Source organism: Mauremys mutica, chromosome 18 (genome assembly GCF_020497125.1).
Source record: "Mauremys mutica isolate MM-2020 ecotype Southern chromosome 18, ASM2049712v1, whole genome shotgun sequence".
Taxonomy (NCBI): Eukaryota; Metazoa; Chordata; order Testudines; family Geoemydidae; genus Mauremys; species Mauremys mutica.
The window spans coordinates 26,009,758-26,026,530 of NC_059089.1; the positions used below are offsets into that span (position 1 = coordinate 26,009,758).

Here is a 16,773-nt window from a genome sequence, read left to right on the forward strand (position 1 = left end):
CAAAGAGAAACTGCTGAGCTCCAGTTCATCTGCAAATTTGACACCATCAGCTCAGGATTAAACAAAGACTGTGAATGGCTTGCCAACTACAGAACCAGTTTCTCCTCTCTTGGTTATCACTCAACTGCTAGAACAGGGCCTCATCCTCCCTGATTGAACTAACCTCGTTATCTCTAGCTTGCTTCTTGCTTGCATATATAAACCTGCCCCTGGAAATTTCCACCACTTGCATCCGAAGAAGTGGGTATTCACCCACGAAAGCTCATGCTGCAAAACGTCTGTTAGTCTATAAGGTGCCACAGGATTCTTTGCTGCTATCACTATGCTAGAAAGCCAGAGCCTTAAGATATACACTATAGCTAGAGGAGAGATGTTAGAATATTTAGCATTATTATATTTAAAATAATAGATAAATAATCTACCATAGTTACAGAACCCAGTACTGTACTGCAACCCTGTGAAAAGTATTTGCCGATCTCATGGAATATGAATCCCTGCCTGTTTTGTGCCATTAGAGATCAATCTGTCTTGATTATTAGGGCCTCAGGCTCTCCATTTCCTAATAAATTTACATTGGGATTCAGAGACTTATTGCTGATCACAACATCAAGAAGGGTTTCCCTAAACCTCTGACTACTAGAAGCTGGGACTAGATGACAGAAGATGGATCACGTGATAAATTGCTCTGTTCAGTTCATTCCCTCTGAAGCATCTGGCACCAGCCACTGTCAGAAGACAGGATACGGGGCTAGATGGACCATTGGTCTGACCCAGTATGGTCATTCTTACTTTCTTAAGGGTTACAGCAATTAGGTGAAGGAGGGAAACACCATTTTCTATAATATTTCTGAAAACTTAGACAAGAAAATATCTAAGAAGTAAATTCTAATATTATGCAAAACCCTGAGAAAGGGGGTGGGAGGATTTTCTTGTCCCCTATAAATAAGGCAAAGGGAGAGGGTTAACCTTAAAATATGACTGAACTATACAAAAAAAAATTGTTCTTTGGGATGTAATTGGCACAAAAATCTAAGGGTCCAAAAGTATTCGGTGCATCACACAAGAGTAATAACGTAGCAGTTTTAGCAATGTTTATGAGGGTATCACTTAGAAGCAGAGGTCAGACACCACTATGTTTAGGCCTCTCTATATATTTTTATACTTTTTGATCCTGCTTTGCGGCTTTTGCTTTGCAGTCTTGTTTACATCTCAAGGCAGAGATGGTTCCTGGGATGAAATGACAAGACAGTTTTTAACACTGCCTTTATTAGGCTGCACCCCATGAAGACTGCTACTTTTGCTTTTCTATGTAGGTTTGTATAAGGTCACCTGTTTTGTGGTATCTGTGAGTCTTTGAATGTCAGTAACTTGCCTTTATTAACAGAGGAACATGTGTATACAGGAAAAGCGAGGAGTCAAAGCCCTAGCTGCAAGAATTCTTTATGATACTGTGCCATGAGGAGCTCGTTTGGTGATTTTCCAAGTGTAACCAGTTTGTTGTAATCTCAAAACCCTTCTTTCCTGTTAACTTATTTAAATAGATACCATGCTTTCTGTGGACAGTGCATAGTGTTATTAAGAAAGAATCCACAGTAAACACTCACTGTATTGGTTCAGTTCCAATTCTTAAAAACGTTCTTCAGTAACATGGGTTTGTCTGTCCTTGTGCTCGTCTCCGTATGCCTATTTCCCATCTTGACCACATTTTATCAGTTTACCTGTTCTGTTCCTTATGCACCACTCAAAACAAGACATTTAGGGGAAAGCACTATTCTAATACTAAGAACTTTATATGGTGCTGAAATGTACAGTGCACTTGTAAAAACATACAATAAGACACACACTGCTCTCAAGAGCTCACAATCTAACACAGCATTTCACAGCCAAAAGGGGTTTTAAAATTATTATTAGATTGTGATCTATATCACTGCCCTTGCATGTTGACCAGATCTTCAAGTATACGCATCTGCATTCATGTCTCTTGTGCTGCAGTGCACAGATTGGTAGGTTCACGATTATGGTAAAACACAGTTCTCCTTTGGAAACACAAGGACATTTTTTAAAATTACTAAATGGAGGAAACTACAGATTTGGAAGTTTGGTCCATATGCTTGACCAAAACTCTTGGATATGGAAACTGGAATAGAATAGAAAATGGGCTTTTAAGCAAGACTGATATCCAGATACTATAAATACAGATGTAACTAGTTTGTAGATTTTTAGTTAGGCTGTTTTAGATAATGCAGCAAGAATAGCATTTCCCAGTCTATTTCCACTTCTGGACCCAAATCAGGAAGTGCAATTATCCCCTTCATCCTTCATATCACACTTTCTTGAAAAAAATCAGGAGCAGTTAAATATTTAGGTTTGATTCAAGTTTTGACCAAAGGGTTGGGTTACTTTTTTCTGGACCCATTCACCCATCCACACTTACAGGTTGCAAACTAACAGTGGTTTACCAATGACTCTATCAAGGTTTATTTTATGTCCGTGAACGCTGAGATAAATCTGTTAAAAAAATCCACATTTAGGGGCATATTCTTAGTAGTCCCACCAACACTAATGGAGATCAAGCAGCTACTGCATCATGCAATGAGCTGGGAATATGTTTCTTAAACTAACACTTTGTCTGCATTTCTAAGTATCTATAATTTTCCTGGTAGAGGAATATTAATCAATTTGAAAAGCAAAAGCTCATTGTTGATTTATTTTTAATTCTCTTTGAATCACTTGTAGGGGCATGTGAGGTTGGGTTTGTAAAAGCAGAGCTGTATTATCACCATTTAGCTTAAATTGGGTGGTGTCAAAACCCTGTTTCAAGTAACAAAAATGACAGATCTTATCTTCAGACTAATGTATAATATTAATACATCAGTGTAACCTTTAATGCATTATGAAGTGGAATGTGAGGACAGTGAAGTCACTTGTCACTTATAAAACTGAGCTTTTGAAATGTCACATCATATCAGCAGCTACTGATCCATGATTTACATAGTCACATTTCTACATAGCCTGGAAGAATCCACTTACATTTATACTTTCGGCTGAAAAAAATACACAATTTAGACTGAAGGCAACATTGTACCGGACCAGCAAACAACACTAAAAATTGCTGAATTGGTTTAGAAAGGATATTTTAGTTATCGGAGTACAAAGAATAAAATGTAAAGAAAAGGTTTGGGGAAAAGTAATCTTTAAGAGCAATTTTTCTCCATTCTTTTAGCTAAATGTTTTATATTCTATCATTTATTTTTGTATTGATTCCAAAGCTATTCTAGAAACATTTTCACAAACTATTACTGAAGTGAATGCTAGAGAGACTTTACTTCTGTTAGATACTTCATGTACACAAAGTATACATAATTTGTTTAATATCGTTTTAAAAGCTAGTAATGAAAGATGTGCACATTTGAATTTGCATTTTAAATCTTAAATTTCAGTGCAAGGAAATGACCCTATCAAAAATCATACTCAGGATGTGTGTACACTGCATGCTTCTTTTGGCAATGTGCAGCATACATACCTGTATAGCCCTGCAAGCATAGATATAAGTAGCCATGTAATTGCTAAGGCATGGCGTAGGCAAATAAAGACACTTAAAGGGAGAGGTCTGATTTCCAGTACCCTACATGGTTCTCTCTTTGCCCAAGACATGCCTCCCTCTCTACATGGCTATTTTTAGCAATGTAGTATCCTGCTGCTTCTCACCTGCTGGAGCCTTTCCCTGCTCCAGGAAAAGACTCCAGCAATGAGGAAAGGCTACGGCAGGACAGCGGCAGTGGGGCAAGGATCTACTGGGGGGAGGCAGTAGGGAAAGGCTTGGCCTTTCCCCACTGCTTCCTCCCACAAGAATCTTCCCCTTCTGCAGCGAAGGGCTCCAGCAGCAGGGAGCTGCTGAAGCCTTTCCCAGCGGCCTCCCTTCTGTCGGAGCCTTTCACTAATGTGTAGCTACACACCACACTGTGGACATGGTGTGCTTTTCACTGCAACATGTAGCTACACTTACACCACATGCCACTGCCAGTGGTGTCGTATAGTGCAGACATAGACTTAGTGGGAAAATAAGGAAGCCAGTATGTGTAAAATTTGCCTAAAGTAATTAGACATGATGAATATTCATCAGAAAGCAATTATCAATCCTATGTAATGAGATTTTGCCCTCAAGCTTTTGAATATCCTAGGATCGTAAACAAAACTACATCAGCTAGTTAAATTACAGCACCACACAAATCAGCACCTTATTCTACATGTTGTAAAACAAGACACTAACCGTGCAGTGACACATAATCCAAGTAAAAACTTTTTAAGAACTACTTAAAATGATCTAAATATTAATATAAGTAACAGCTACAAACAAGTACTAGAAAACAGGAGAAACTCGTTTTTAAAAAAAAAAAGGCCAATCAAGAGTCCGAGCATGGAGGAAACATCCCTATGTAAGCAGCTAGCCAGGGAAAGGAAGGAATGGAGGCATTTGGGGGCTGCACAGCTTATCCGTACATCGGCTCTGACCTCTCAGTACCACAATGGGGTATTTGTGCGGTCCCAATGGGCTCTGTTATCACAGAAGGCTCCCAGAACTGAAGAGCACCATTGCATGGGCGTGAGTATGCAAGCACCCTACAAACAGGAATATGGAGACGCTACCTTGACAAATGTGTAATGTACTATAACTTCATGCCATGCGTTGAAGCCCCACCACATAATTTCATTAAATTTCCTCTTTGATTCAGGTTAAAAAAAAAAAAGCCAGACACAATTCAAATGATACTGCCCTAGTGTGGTGTTAATTGTAAAAGCCTAAATGATATGGGGAGAGAATGCTGCATCACATCTCCTGGTAGATAGTGTTAATTTAAAACATCATAGCCACTGACATCAATTGAGTGAAACATACTGAGGAAGCACTGTCACCAGGACAAAACTGACTAATCTATGTCACCAACTGACTTCTGGTAATATATTCACATCTATACAAGAGAATATGGAAATATTCAGGAGCGAGATTATGCCACCATGCAGAGCTTATATCACTACATTAATTTTACACAATTTATAAACTCTAGCATTTAGGCACCATTCATTATCATCATGTTCCTATTATGCCTCTGGCATTTAGGGCAGTGACGAAGCTCCTCCACCCCTGTCTGTTTCTGGCAAGTCTTTCAGTGGTTCCTCAGCTATGCCTCAGGCTTTTCAGTTCAGCTTCCACAGCATTTTGCTATGTTGTTTTGGGGTGGCCTTGTTTTCACTTGCCTTCAGGTGTCCATCTTATTGCTATTTTGGTGATGGAATCAGTTTTCATCCAAAGCACATGGCCAATCCATCTCCAGCGTCTCCTGGCAATGATGGTGCTCGTATCTTCTTGGCTGCACTGTGTGAATAGGTCTTGGTTTATTGTTCTGGGCCAAAAGATATGGAGAATTTTTCTGAGGTAGGTTGTATGAAATGAAGACAGTTTGGACATATCATACTTTCTTATTCCCCAGCATTCTGCACTATAAAGTAGTGTTGAAAGTACTGATAAATCTTGAATTTGGTTTTGGTGTTGTATTTTGATGATTTCCAGACTGTATTTAAGCTCCTGAAGGTGTTCCTGGCTTTATTGATTTTGTTCTGGATGTCCTGGCACGTTCCACTGTCCTGGCTGATGGTGCTGCCCAAGTATGTGAATGTTTCTACACTGACGAGAACATGATCCTCTGGCCATACTGGTGATGAGGAGGCAATATTAAAGGTTATGTTAATGCCTCTTGGCATGTCTTCTGTGTACGCCACATTACCCAGTCGATGGCAATGTTGAAGAGGATTGCAGACATGACACACCCCTGATGTACTCCAGTTTTGAAGTCAAAACTGAGCTCACTGTGATCAACATGGCATGTAAAGTTGGAATAGAAGCTTTTGAAGATGTTCATTATACGGAAAGGAAATCCATATGCCCACAGAATGCAACGTAAGCTGGTGCTGTGAATGCTACCAAAAGCCTTCCCTAAGTCAATTAAGTTTATGTAGAGTCGTCATTGCCATTCTAAGCACTGTGCTATTATGTTTCATAAAGTGAAGATCTGGTCTGCGCATTCACGCCCTTACCAAAAACCGGCTTGCTCTTTTCTGAGAACGTTATCAACTACCTCTGATATACGCTGGACTGTGATCTTGGCACAGATAAAAGTGTGATACCATGCCAGTTATTACAATCACTAAGAGCTCTTTTCTTGGTCAATATTACATGAATTTAAAGGTATATCAAAAGTCCCACAATAAAGAGGAACAAAGCTCTTAGACCCACCATTCAGTAAAGCTGGAAAAGCCCAACAGCTATGCAACACGAGGAAAAACCCTATAGCTCTGCTTTCCAGCAGACAGAGATATGATCATTCCACAACAACAGCATGAGAGGAAGGGATAAAAAAAACTGCACAGAACACTGATCATGTTCTGCATCTTTACTCACTGAGCTGTTTTAACAAAGGTGTCCAAATGAGGCATTAAGCTAGAGTGTTTGGTTTTTAACTAACAGAGAAAGTTTGTCTATTGATAAATCCTTTGAAAATAAAGGGCAGGAAAAATTAAATATATTGCTGATGTAATAAATATTTGGAAGATAACAATGACCAATTTTCAGCAACACCAGCGACTCTACTGTTTTTAATCAGAAAGTGATGACTCATCCATGGCATGAGGACTGAAGAGAATTGTATTTCTTGTTATGAAGTGCCACAGAGGATCATGGTAGCTGGTTGTTTCCACTAAGAGTTTTGTATAAGGTAGGTGTAACAATGAACCATCAAATCTTCACATCAACACATTGGGGTTGGTTCTGACAGAAGCATCTGCAAGGAGACAGGCTGGAAATATCAAATTATTCCATGTAGACTTCTCAATTGGTTTCCGGCCAATGGAAGCTGCGGAGATAGTGCTCAGGGCGGGGCATCGCGCAGAGCTGCCTAGCTGCGCCTCCGCCTAGGAACAGCAGCGACAGGTCACTGCTTCCAGGGAGCCACCCAGGGTGAATGCCCCCCCAGCTCCAACACCTGAAACCCCTACTCTGCTCCAACCCCGTACCCCGAACCCGCTCCCACACCCAAACTCCCACTCAGAGCCCACGCACCAGATTCCCGACTTGCACCATGAGACTGGCAAGTTCCCAAGCAAGAACCTCTATGCATAGACAGCGAGTTCCATACCCACGTGGTGCTCGGGCACCAGCAATATTCAGAGCCTAGGGGCCCAGCTCCACGAATATTTAGGGTTGGGGGGGGAGACCGGCCCCACCTGCAGCCCCCCCACGCCTTTCCCGAGTGTCCCCGAGCTCCGACTTGCTGCCCCCAACCCCCACTCGCCTTTCCCGGGCTCCAGAGCAGAGGCACTGACACACTGTCTCTTCAGGGCAGCTCCATGTTGCCTCCCTGAAGCAACTGCTGCCGCAGGGTCCTAGTGCCCCCCCCATCTTAGTGCCAAGGTAGACTGACTCTGAGCCTGCCCTTCCCTTTTCCGGCAGGCCTCTCCAGCAGCACAGCCCCCCTCCTCCCCCCGGCCCACAGTCACCGCTCCTGCCCCATGCTGGGCAAGGAGGCAGCCCCATCCCCCAGCCCCAGTGAGGCTACAGTTAGGGGAAACAGCAGGGGAGGAGGCGCACGCAGCACCCCCTGGCATCCACCACGGGAGAGGTGGGGGAGATTCCTGGACCTGAGAGAGTCCCTAGAAGCATATGAAGTAACAGTGGTGGGGGTGAGCGTGCTGCTGGGGGGGGAGCAGGAAAGGGGGGCTTCTCCCCCAGAGCTTGCTGCCGCCGGCAGGGAAGGGCTGGGGGGGTCCTCCTCTCTGGCCCCTGTCCCAGAGCAGCCCACCTGCACCCCAAACTCATCCCCAGCCCTGCCCCACCCCAGAGCCCACACTCCAGCCAGAGTTTTCACCCCACACCTCATCCTCAACCATCTGTCCAAGCCCTGAGCCCCTCCAGTATCCCAAATACCTTATCCCCAGTCCCAGCCAGAGCCCTCACCCCCTACACCCCTACTCTCACCCTGAGTCCCTCTCACACTCCAAATCCCTCATCTGCAGCCACACCCCACAGCCCTCACCCCTGCATCCCATCCCTCTGCACCCCTCCCTCACCCAAACTCCCTTCCAGAGCTTTGGGCAGGTGGGGGGCAGAGTTGGGGGGGACGGAGTTTGGGCACCACCAAAATTTCTACAAACCTGCCACCCCTGCCTCTATGTAATTTCCTAAGGTTCTGTGCATACTATGATTTTGATGTGTATTCTCCAAAGCATTAAGAGACGTCTGGAAAGAACTGTTTATGAAGTCTTTTTCATTTAAAAATAGCTTCAGGGAGCATCAATTTGATTATTTCCTATTATGATAATTTAAGATTTTAAAAGTTAGCAACAAATGATTAACTAAACATGATGCGCAATACTGAAGACATCTGAGGGTAAGCTGTCACTTATTTCTGAGATGTAATCCTACCTTCTGTCTGGCATGAAACCAAATAGTACCACCCTGGGTAGACACCAGGAGTGCCCTTCAATTTTGCCAAGATAATAGTTACTAAAGAAATAGCTTAGTTGATGCAGAACTCATTTGATTAGTGACTGTTATACAGAAAACAGTTAATAATAAGACAACCTGAGAAATGACAGACTGTCAAAGCTATAGGATTTCAGCAGGTTAAAATGAGATCAGTTCCACTACCTCAGTTCCCTACAGCAGCTGCAGGAGAATCATGCAAAAATACCGTCAGTTGAGACATATAAACTGATCACTGGCATAACTCACTTATAAAATTTCACATTTAAAATTCAAAAGTTGTTGTGTACGTAAATGAATCAACAGAAGGGCTTTTGTTATTCTTATTCAGTTTTATGCATTCTAGATTAATTTTGTCATTGTATGAGGAATTAGATCACAAAATGAATAGTTAAAATTCAGCTTGTGAATACTCAGTAAAATTCACAGTTCAGCATTTAGTGTTTTGAGGAGTGAATTATGTTGCCAGTTGAAAAAAAAAATCCATGCAAAATGGCAATAACTTTCCACAGGTTCAATGACAAACAATCTACACATAATAATTAATATGTTAGATCTCAGCATTCAATTACCCCCAAATCTTATTTAACTTGCCAATATTAAGAGCTCTTCAATCATAATATGAATTTCAGGAGACACTGTAGCACAAGATATTTCATTCCACTTTTAAGGTTTCTGCTTATTCTTCTCTACTTTACTTGATATTACATTTAAATCATAAGTGTTAAATTAATTGCAAACAGTTCCATTTTTTAAAAAACAAGACACTGACTATACTTTGAGAATTTTCATAGTTTGGTAAGTTTCCAGTTACAAGGTCTTGGCTTCTGCTGAGCACAGTTTGAAATAAAATAATGCAGCTTGTTCCTACTGCTGGATCATGCAGAGCCGAGTGTGCAGGCAAGGAATCACTGGCTCTCGCCCAAGACTTCAAACCTGTCTTAAACTGTCACTCCAATCTCAGTGCAGTTTATATATATAGTTGTAAGATACAAATGTATAGTAAGGCTAACTCTCCTCTTGAAGAGCCAGATATGCTTTTATCTTGGACAGAGGCAAAGAAAGAGAAATAGGAGAAAGATGATAAGGAAGGAAAACACAAGCCTACTTGTGAAAGAGCTTATTAAGGAAAGCAAAGTGACAGGTAAGTAATGCTTCTTTCCAGCCTACCTTACCAAGGGGTGGATCATGCCAACGAAGCACACAGAGTCTATAGCTGGGAGACCCTTACCTTACCTTGATACCGCCCCATCCCCCTTCCAAATTTATAATACTATGTTTACTTCACTTTTCCCTAAACCAACCCCACCTCCTCCATGTCCACACAAACTGATATATATCCTTGACCGGGGTCTGTAGCTTCGCTCACTCTAACCCTACAGCAAAACCACAATGCTGGGTGTATATAAAAGTGCACTGAAGAATACACTGTATAGGTCTGTCTATCTAACAGTTTTCTATAATGTCCATCATTGTAGTATTTAAGTGCTATTGGTTCTTTATGGGTTTTGGCCACAAAAGTCTAAAGTTGTTAGAATGTCCCATAGATTACACTGAATCTTCTGATCTCATCTTCCTTTCTTAACTAGATAGATTATTATTTCTATCTGGAGATGGAATACAAACAGGGTTTGTTCTCTCCCTCTCCCCACTCCAATATGTACAAGTTATTCTTTTATGTTTTTGGTATGTATTGTTTCAGCAGTATTTTCTGGCAGTCTGCAATGCAGTTATAATCTTATACAATCAAAATCAGATCTTTAAGAGGCCAGATGATACCATACAAAATGGAAATAGGTGCTCTAACTTTAGAAAGAGCCTTTCAAGTATTTAGTCTACAGCATTAGAAGGCAACATTTAGTTAACCATCCTCTGTTTATCATTCATAACAGAAAACAATCAATACCCATTTACAGAGCAAAGAGAATGAAAACTTAACATTTTCTTTTATACATAAAATCACAATCTTATTGACTGATAAAACTTCAAATGCATAATGCTAAACTTTGAACTAAATCAGGCTAGGTTTTTTGGTATTGATATGCAGCCATTTTTAGAAGAGACAGCACTTTGGAGTGCTCAGCAGCTTTCATCTTTCAGATGCTTGATGGAACCTAAGTAGCATTAAGCCTACATCTTATCAAACAAAATTGCGAAAAATATGGTTCTCTAACGTGTTAGAGCCCACCATCTGGGTTCATCAAGAGAAGGTCACCAGAAGTTCTGTCTGAAAGTATCATTTATCTATTTTTCTTTCAAATAAGTGTATGAAAAAGGGCTTCACTAACATGGTGTAAATGTTATTATACAGCATCCGTATCAAGAGAAAAACTTTTTCATTCAAACACTTGAGAGGCCAGAGAATCTCAGAAAAGTCATCTTTGCCACGGGATTTTCCACAGCCCAAGCACAGTCATAAATTTATTGTTTTTTATATATACACACCTGATTTCTGGCTAAAAAAATTCTGTATATATACATACATACATACACATACAATCTCACAGAATTTTTTTAGCCAGAAATCAGGTATGTTGAATACATCCTGACAGCATACATTTACTTCTCTGTTCTGCAATTCCCTGCTTCTGTCTGCTTATGCCAATGTACATAATGATTGTATGGCTATTAATGATTCCAGTGATTTGCGATTATTTCTCAGTATGCCGACCGTGCCTCATCTCTGCAGACTGGCCCTTTGTCATATTCATTTATACAATAAATCCAACTTTAGTACAATATTCCTGCCACCCTACAAACAGTTTTAAATCCATGATTACACAAATTCTAGTTATCCCAGATGATCTCCAGCATGACTGGCACTTTTAAAAATTAATTGTCAAGAGAATATTCTGAAATTTACTTACAGTGCTCAGTTTACTACAGCAGATGAGGATGCGGCGTTCATAGAGCATACTAGCGTAGAGATGCAGCATGTTGTTGACATCAACGGCTACAAAATACTCTGTCAGATTTCTCTAGGAAGAAAGATGAGAGAGTTTTTGAGAAAAACTTTACAAATACAAATATCTTCAAGATAGAAGAGAACCTAAACTTCATCCTTCAATCAAACCACCACCAGAAAGTGACCTAGAGGAAGAAGGCAATAGGTCAGCTCAAGTCTGGGGTGATTTTGCTGCTACAGCCTGGGCTTAGTTTTGTTATTTTTTAATTAACGCTCCCAAATGCTCACATTTTAGAAAGTTACACAGCTTAGTGTGATTTCACTCTCAACTCCTGCAACTTAAATATGGAATGAGAAGATTTTTTGTGAGGAAAACAGGTTCTCTTATGCACACAAAATATATTCCTGAAACCTGACAGTAGCCACAAATTACAGCTACTGGAGATTTCTTATTCAGTTAACTGAAATTACATGAGCATATAAAAATCTGCTAATGGCACAATTTACTCCAGAGCAACCGTGATAATGGGGAATACACCAGAAGCATTTAAAATACAAGAAAAAAAAAGATTAAACTAATATTTAGCACATATGTCGTATTTTGTGAACATTAATACTCACATCACCCTGGGAAGGGGAATCAAAAAGCATCCCTATACTAGAAATTGGGAAACTGAATCAAAGGAGAGGGGAAGCATCTTTTGCAAGACCTCAGAGCGTGTCCATTTAAGAGACAGAATTAGAACTCAAATGCCCAATTTCCAGTCTAGTGCTCAGCCTATGTATTTATTTTGGCTTATACTACAACAAAAAAGCACCCTATCCAACCTTTGCATGCAACATACAGAGTGAAACATTAGATACACCTCTCACACAAAACACAAAAAAGGAGGGCAGGGCCAAGGCTCCTTGGCCACTACCCCTCCATTGCAGTGTCTATTGCTGGATGTAGAGTGAATGGCAGAAGGGAGAGGTTACTATATTGTGCAATAAATGAAGTTCTTCGAGATATTTAAATCTGAAATGTCACAGTATTGTAATTGTTGGGAGGAAAAAGGAGTTGGGGGAGTCGCAAGATTATTGTAGAGAGGGTTGCGGTACTGCTACCCTTACTTATGTGCTGCTGCTGGCAGTGGCACTATTTTGAGAGCTGGACAGCTAGAGAGTGGCGGCTGCTGGCTGGGAGCCCAGCTCTGAAGGCAGAGGTGCCGCAAGCAGCAGCAAAGAAGGATGGCATTGTATGGTATTGTTACCCTTACTTCTGCACTGCTGCCTTCAGCAGCCACCACTCTTTGGCTACCCAGCTCTGAAGGCAATGCAGAAGTAAGGGTGGCCTCCTAAAATAACCTTGTGACCGCTCTGCAACTCATTTTTGGCTCAGAACCTCCAATTTGAGAAACACTGGTCTCTCCCATGAAATCTGTATAGTATAGAGTAAAAGCACACACAAGACCAGATTTCACAGTCTGACACACATTTTTCATGGCCGTGAATTTGGTAGCGCCCTAGTTATAGCCACTAAGTGAACCCTGATGGAACTCTACATAATCCTGACTTTTTTGATACTAGGAGATAGTCAAGGATCATTCAGAGTGAAGAATGCATGGATGAAAGATGATGATGATAGTCACACCAGTGGCGAAACCTTTTTCTTTTCTGCAAGTAAGAATTACACGTAGATGCTTTCATACTATTTAATAACACCTACTGAACAGGAAGTCTCTATCCCCAAAAACCATCGAGTAACCAAGCCCAATTCCAAGGATGGCATGGACAGTTCAACCAGCATCTTGAGAGAGAAGACTGGGATTGCACAGAAAACTCATTCCCAGACAAATGGCAAGGTAAATCAGGTAAGGATACCAGGCCTGTCAGGGCCACACTGGAACTATTAATATGACCTTGGCTTTGTCCTGCTTGATCTTGTTTATCACCTTCAATATTAGGAGAGTAGATGTAAATGCACAGAGAAGGTTCCTTGTCTACGGAATCAGGAAAGCATCTCCCCGCCCTTTCTCAAGCAAAATTGTTTGCACTTCCTGCTGGTAATGGTGGCAAAGAGATCCACTTCTGGAAATCCCCGAGTCAGAAAAATGTGAGTGAGAGTCAGAGAGTCCAACTCCCCTTCATAACCAAGGGAGAAGTGTCTGCTGAGATTGTTAACTGGCATTTTGTAGGCCTGGAACGTAAGCTGCCGAAGTGAGGATCTGATTGGCTATACATCCGTTCAATAGCTTTATTGCTTCAGTATAAAGGGTATCCTGGTGGATCTACTGATGTAGAACATCCAGGCTATGTTGTTCCATCATGTCAAAACGTTTTTGATCCTTTTCAGAAGGTGTAACTCAGCACGGTGAATAGGGGAATCCTGCACTGATATTTGGGAGTTGGAAGAGAACTCCTCCTTGTCTAATGGAGGAGCTTTGCCCATCTCAGGGTGCTGGAGAACCGAACAGTGCCAGGAAATAGTTCAGTCTTGGTGACCATGTCACTTTCAGTACTGACAGATATACAGTAACCACTAGCAGGGGAGACTCTGGCTCATCTGAAAAAAGGAAGTCTCTGGAATATCTGAATTCCTTTGGCACCGTGTGGGGTTGAGCTAGTACAGGGCAAGGTTCCACAGTCAGTACCAAGGATATAGACTGTTCTGGTCTTGTCTAATGGAAGTATACAGTGCCAACAAAGATGGCTTGGAAGGAACAAAGATGGTACGAGAACCGTGGCATCTCTCCCATTCCAAGAACATGTTGGTGGCCAGCTTATATATGGAAGATACCAAAGGAGTTGTAGGTACTGCCCTTTTAGAAGTAGAGTGCTGAGACTCCTTCACTATAGTGCCATTCCCCTGTGGTATGGAGGAGGGTCTTGGTACTAAGGCATTTGATGCCTTTCATCTAAGATGAGCTCAGAACCCCAGGTACAAGGTTCGTACCAACAGGGCCTGGAGCCTCAGCAGTACCCAGCGCGGGACACAAGGTCTCCAATGTGGGCTTACTTTGAGGAGACTGAGGCTTTCTTGAAGTGGGCTCTTTAAGAGGAGAATGAGTCCTCCAAGGTTCTCTCCTGAGCAGATCTGGGAGACCATGCAGATGTCAACAGGGCATTATGCTCACTCAAAGGCCAATGTCCAGCCAGCATCTCCTGGCCTCAATCTGAGGCCAGATAGAGAGAATGCTCTATCATTAAGAGTCTAAGTTTTATCTCCTAATTCTGCTTTTGAATGCTGAACAGACAACACTTTTGAGGAATGTGTGTTTCTCCCAAGCAGCAGATACACCAGGAATGCCCCTCACTGACCAGGATAGCTTCCTGGCAAGTGAGGCAATGTTTGAAACCCAGGGATCCTTGCCTACCCTGGGACAATGGGGATCATGAAAGAAAAGAGCACTACTAGGAGAGAAGGGATTACAAAAACAAACCCCTGCTACAATCAAAATTAAGTACAGAATTAATTTAAGTATAAGGAAAAGGAAAAAAAATTAGATTAAGGAATAACCTTTGTGTAGTGAAGCAGGCACGCTAGCGCTCCGTCTCAGGCTGAGGTGGTTGAGAAGAAACTGAGAGCCATTCGCCTGCACAACCCCATATATCCTCAGTATGGGACACGAGGATGTGTAGAGTGCATTTCTGGGCACTACCACCAAATTTTTTTGATCAAAGGCACATGGGGCACAAGTGGAGCACCCATCAGGACCCTACTCAAATAAAAACAGATCAGCTGGGGCAGGGCTACTGATACTAGCAGCCAAGGCACGATCCAGGCAGATACAGAGCTGAATCCTTTCTGCAGAAACACCAACACAGCTCTTCTCAATGCTGCTGCTCAGGTTAAAGAGTGGCCATGCAAAATAATTGTAACTTATGCAACTCTGAGAAAGAAACCAGCTACATCATGCAGCTATATACCCAACTCCCTCTCCTCCCCATCCTAGAGGGCCATGCTCCTTTACAGCAGGCATTCCCATCTGGGCAGCTCTGCCAGTGTTCCCGCCACACACGGCAGTGGGGAGAAGCACATGCTACTGTTTTACTAGAGTAGTGAAATGGCTCATGAATGACAGTGAGTAAAATATTACTCACCCTTACTCACACCTTACTCTGCAAGCCATCCCAGCTGAAATCAATGGAGTACTAACTCATGAACTAAGGTGCTTCTCAGTCTGAGCAAGGGCTAGCAGAAACAGGCTCTTAATTAGCAGAGAAGGTTTAAACTCAATGCAAACTGCATTTAAAAGAAGTCTTAGAATAGGAAGCTTCATCTGATTCAGGGCATATCAGAAAAGACCAAATTAATGGATTTGACTCAAAATAAACTGATTGTGGATGTACTATAGGTTGCTGCAAGGTAAGGATGCGTATTTATGCAAAAAGCACATGTGATAAAGATTCATTTAAGTGGGATATTAATCATCATAGAATAAAGTAGAACACAAAAAGCAGAAAGCAAATAGGATGTAGAAGCTTAAAGAAGCTCAGAAAGCCCATTAGCACTTTTGACAGATCCAAAGATAACTCTAAAACCACCAATACTTGGCCTGAGGAGTCTGCCAAGAAGCTTCATACTGTGCAAAAATATGTTCCACAGCTTGCCATCCAAATACAAAGAAAGAGCTAGAGACAAAAATTACGCCTGATTTTTGGAGGATTTTTGTGGTGATTTTTTAAAAATAAAATACTCAGAAATAAACTCACTTTTGTTAATAAGGAACAAAAAGGTATAAAGACATCATTCAGATCTCTTTAGACCCCTTGTTATGGAAAACCTATGGTCACATACAGGTATATTTTTAAAAAACAACACATTTTGCCAAAACCCCATTAAACTGTCATGTGCTTTTTCTGTATTTCTCGTCCCATCTGTGCTGATTAGCAAGATATTTGTGTCTAAACAGAAGCTGTCTCCTTTAAAGTTCTGCTTTCCCCACACACCAATCTCTCTGTGATGCCAAAATATAGCGCGTGACGACACAATTTTTTCCAAGTGGTATGAATCAAAATGTTACAAATATTAGGGGTCCTGTTCTTCCATGGATGTTAGCAGAGTCGGGGTACAGCAAAAGGAGTGTAGAATCCCTGAATTCTGCCTGAACTGAATTAACTACACAGAAAGTGAAAGATTAAAAGATTAACAAAAATCTATCAGCAAAAGGAAATACAGGAAGAGAACTTGACAATTTAATGGGGAAAAGCTGTTAAGGTTTTGTAAAGTTTGCCTAAGCATGACAGTGGCTTTTTGAGACATTTATATATGTACATGTGGAGCGTTTTATATGGTTTTATTTTTCCTCTATAAAGATCTGCAAATTTCTGAAAGTGGAGAGAACACCTA

The 16,773-nt window shown here is 41.4% G+C and overlaps 1 protein-coding gene across 7 annotated transcripts in view; it reads right to left on the minus strand.

Moving 5' to 3' along the window:
• Window positions 1-16,773, minus strand: part of DENND1A (DENN domain containing 1A) — a 363,162-nt gene that overhangs the window by 170,191 nt on the left and 176,198 nt on the right. For all 7 annotated transcript variants that reach the window (XM_044992540.1, XM_044992536.1, XM_044992539.1 and 4 more), the window contains one exon: window positions 11,404-11,514. In XM_044992540.1, coding sequence (XP_044848475.1) covers window positions 11,404-11,514 — 111 coding nt within the window. The remainder of the gene's footprint in view (window positions 1-11,403; window positions 11,515-16,773) is intronic.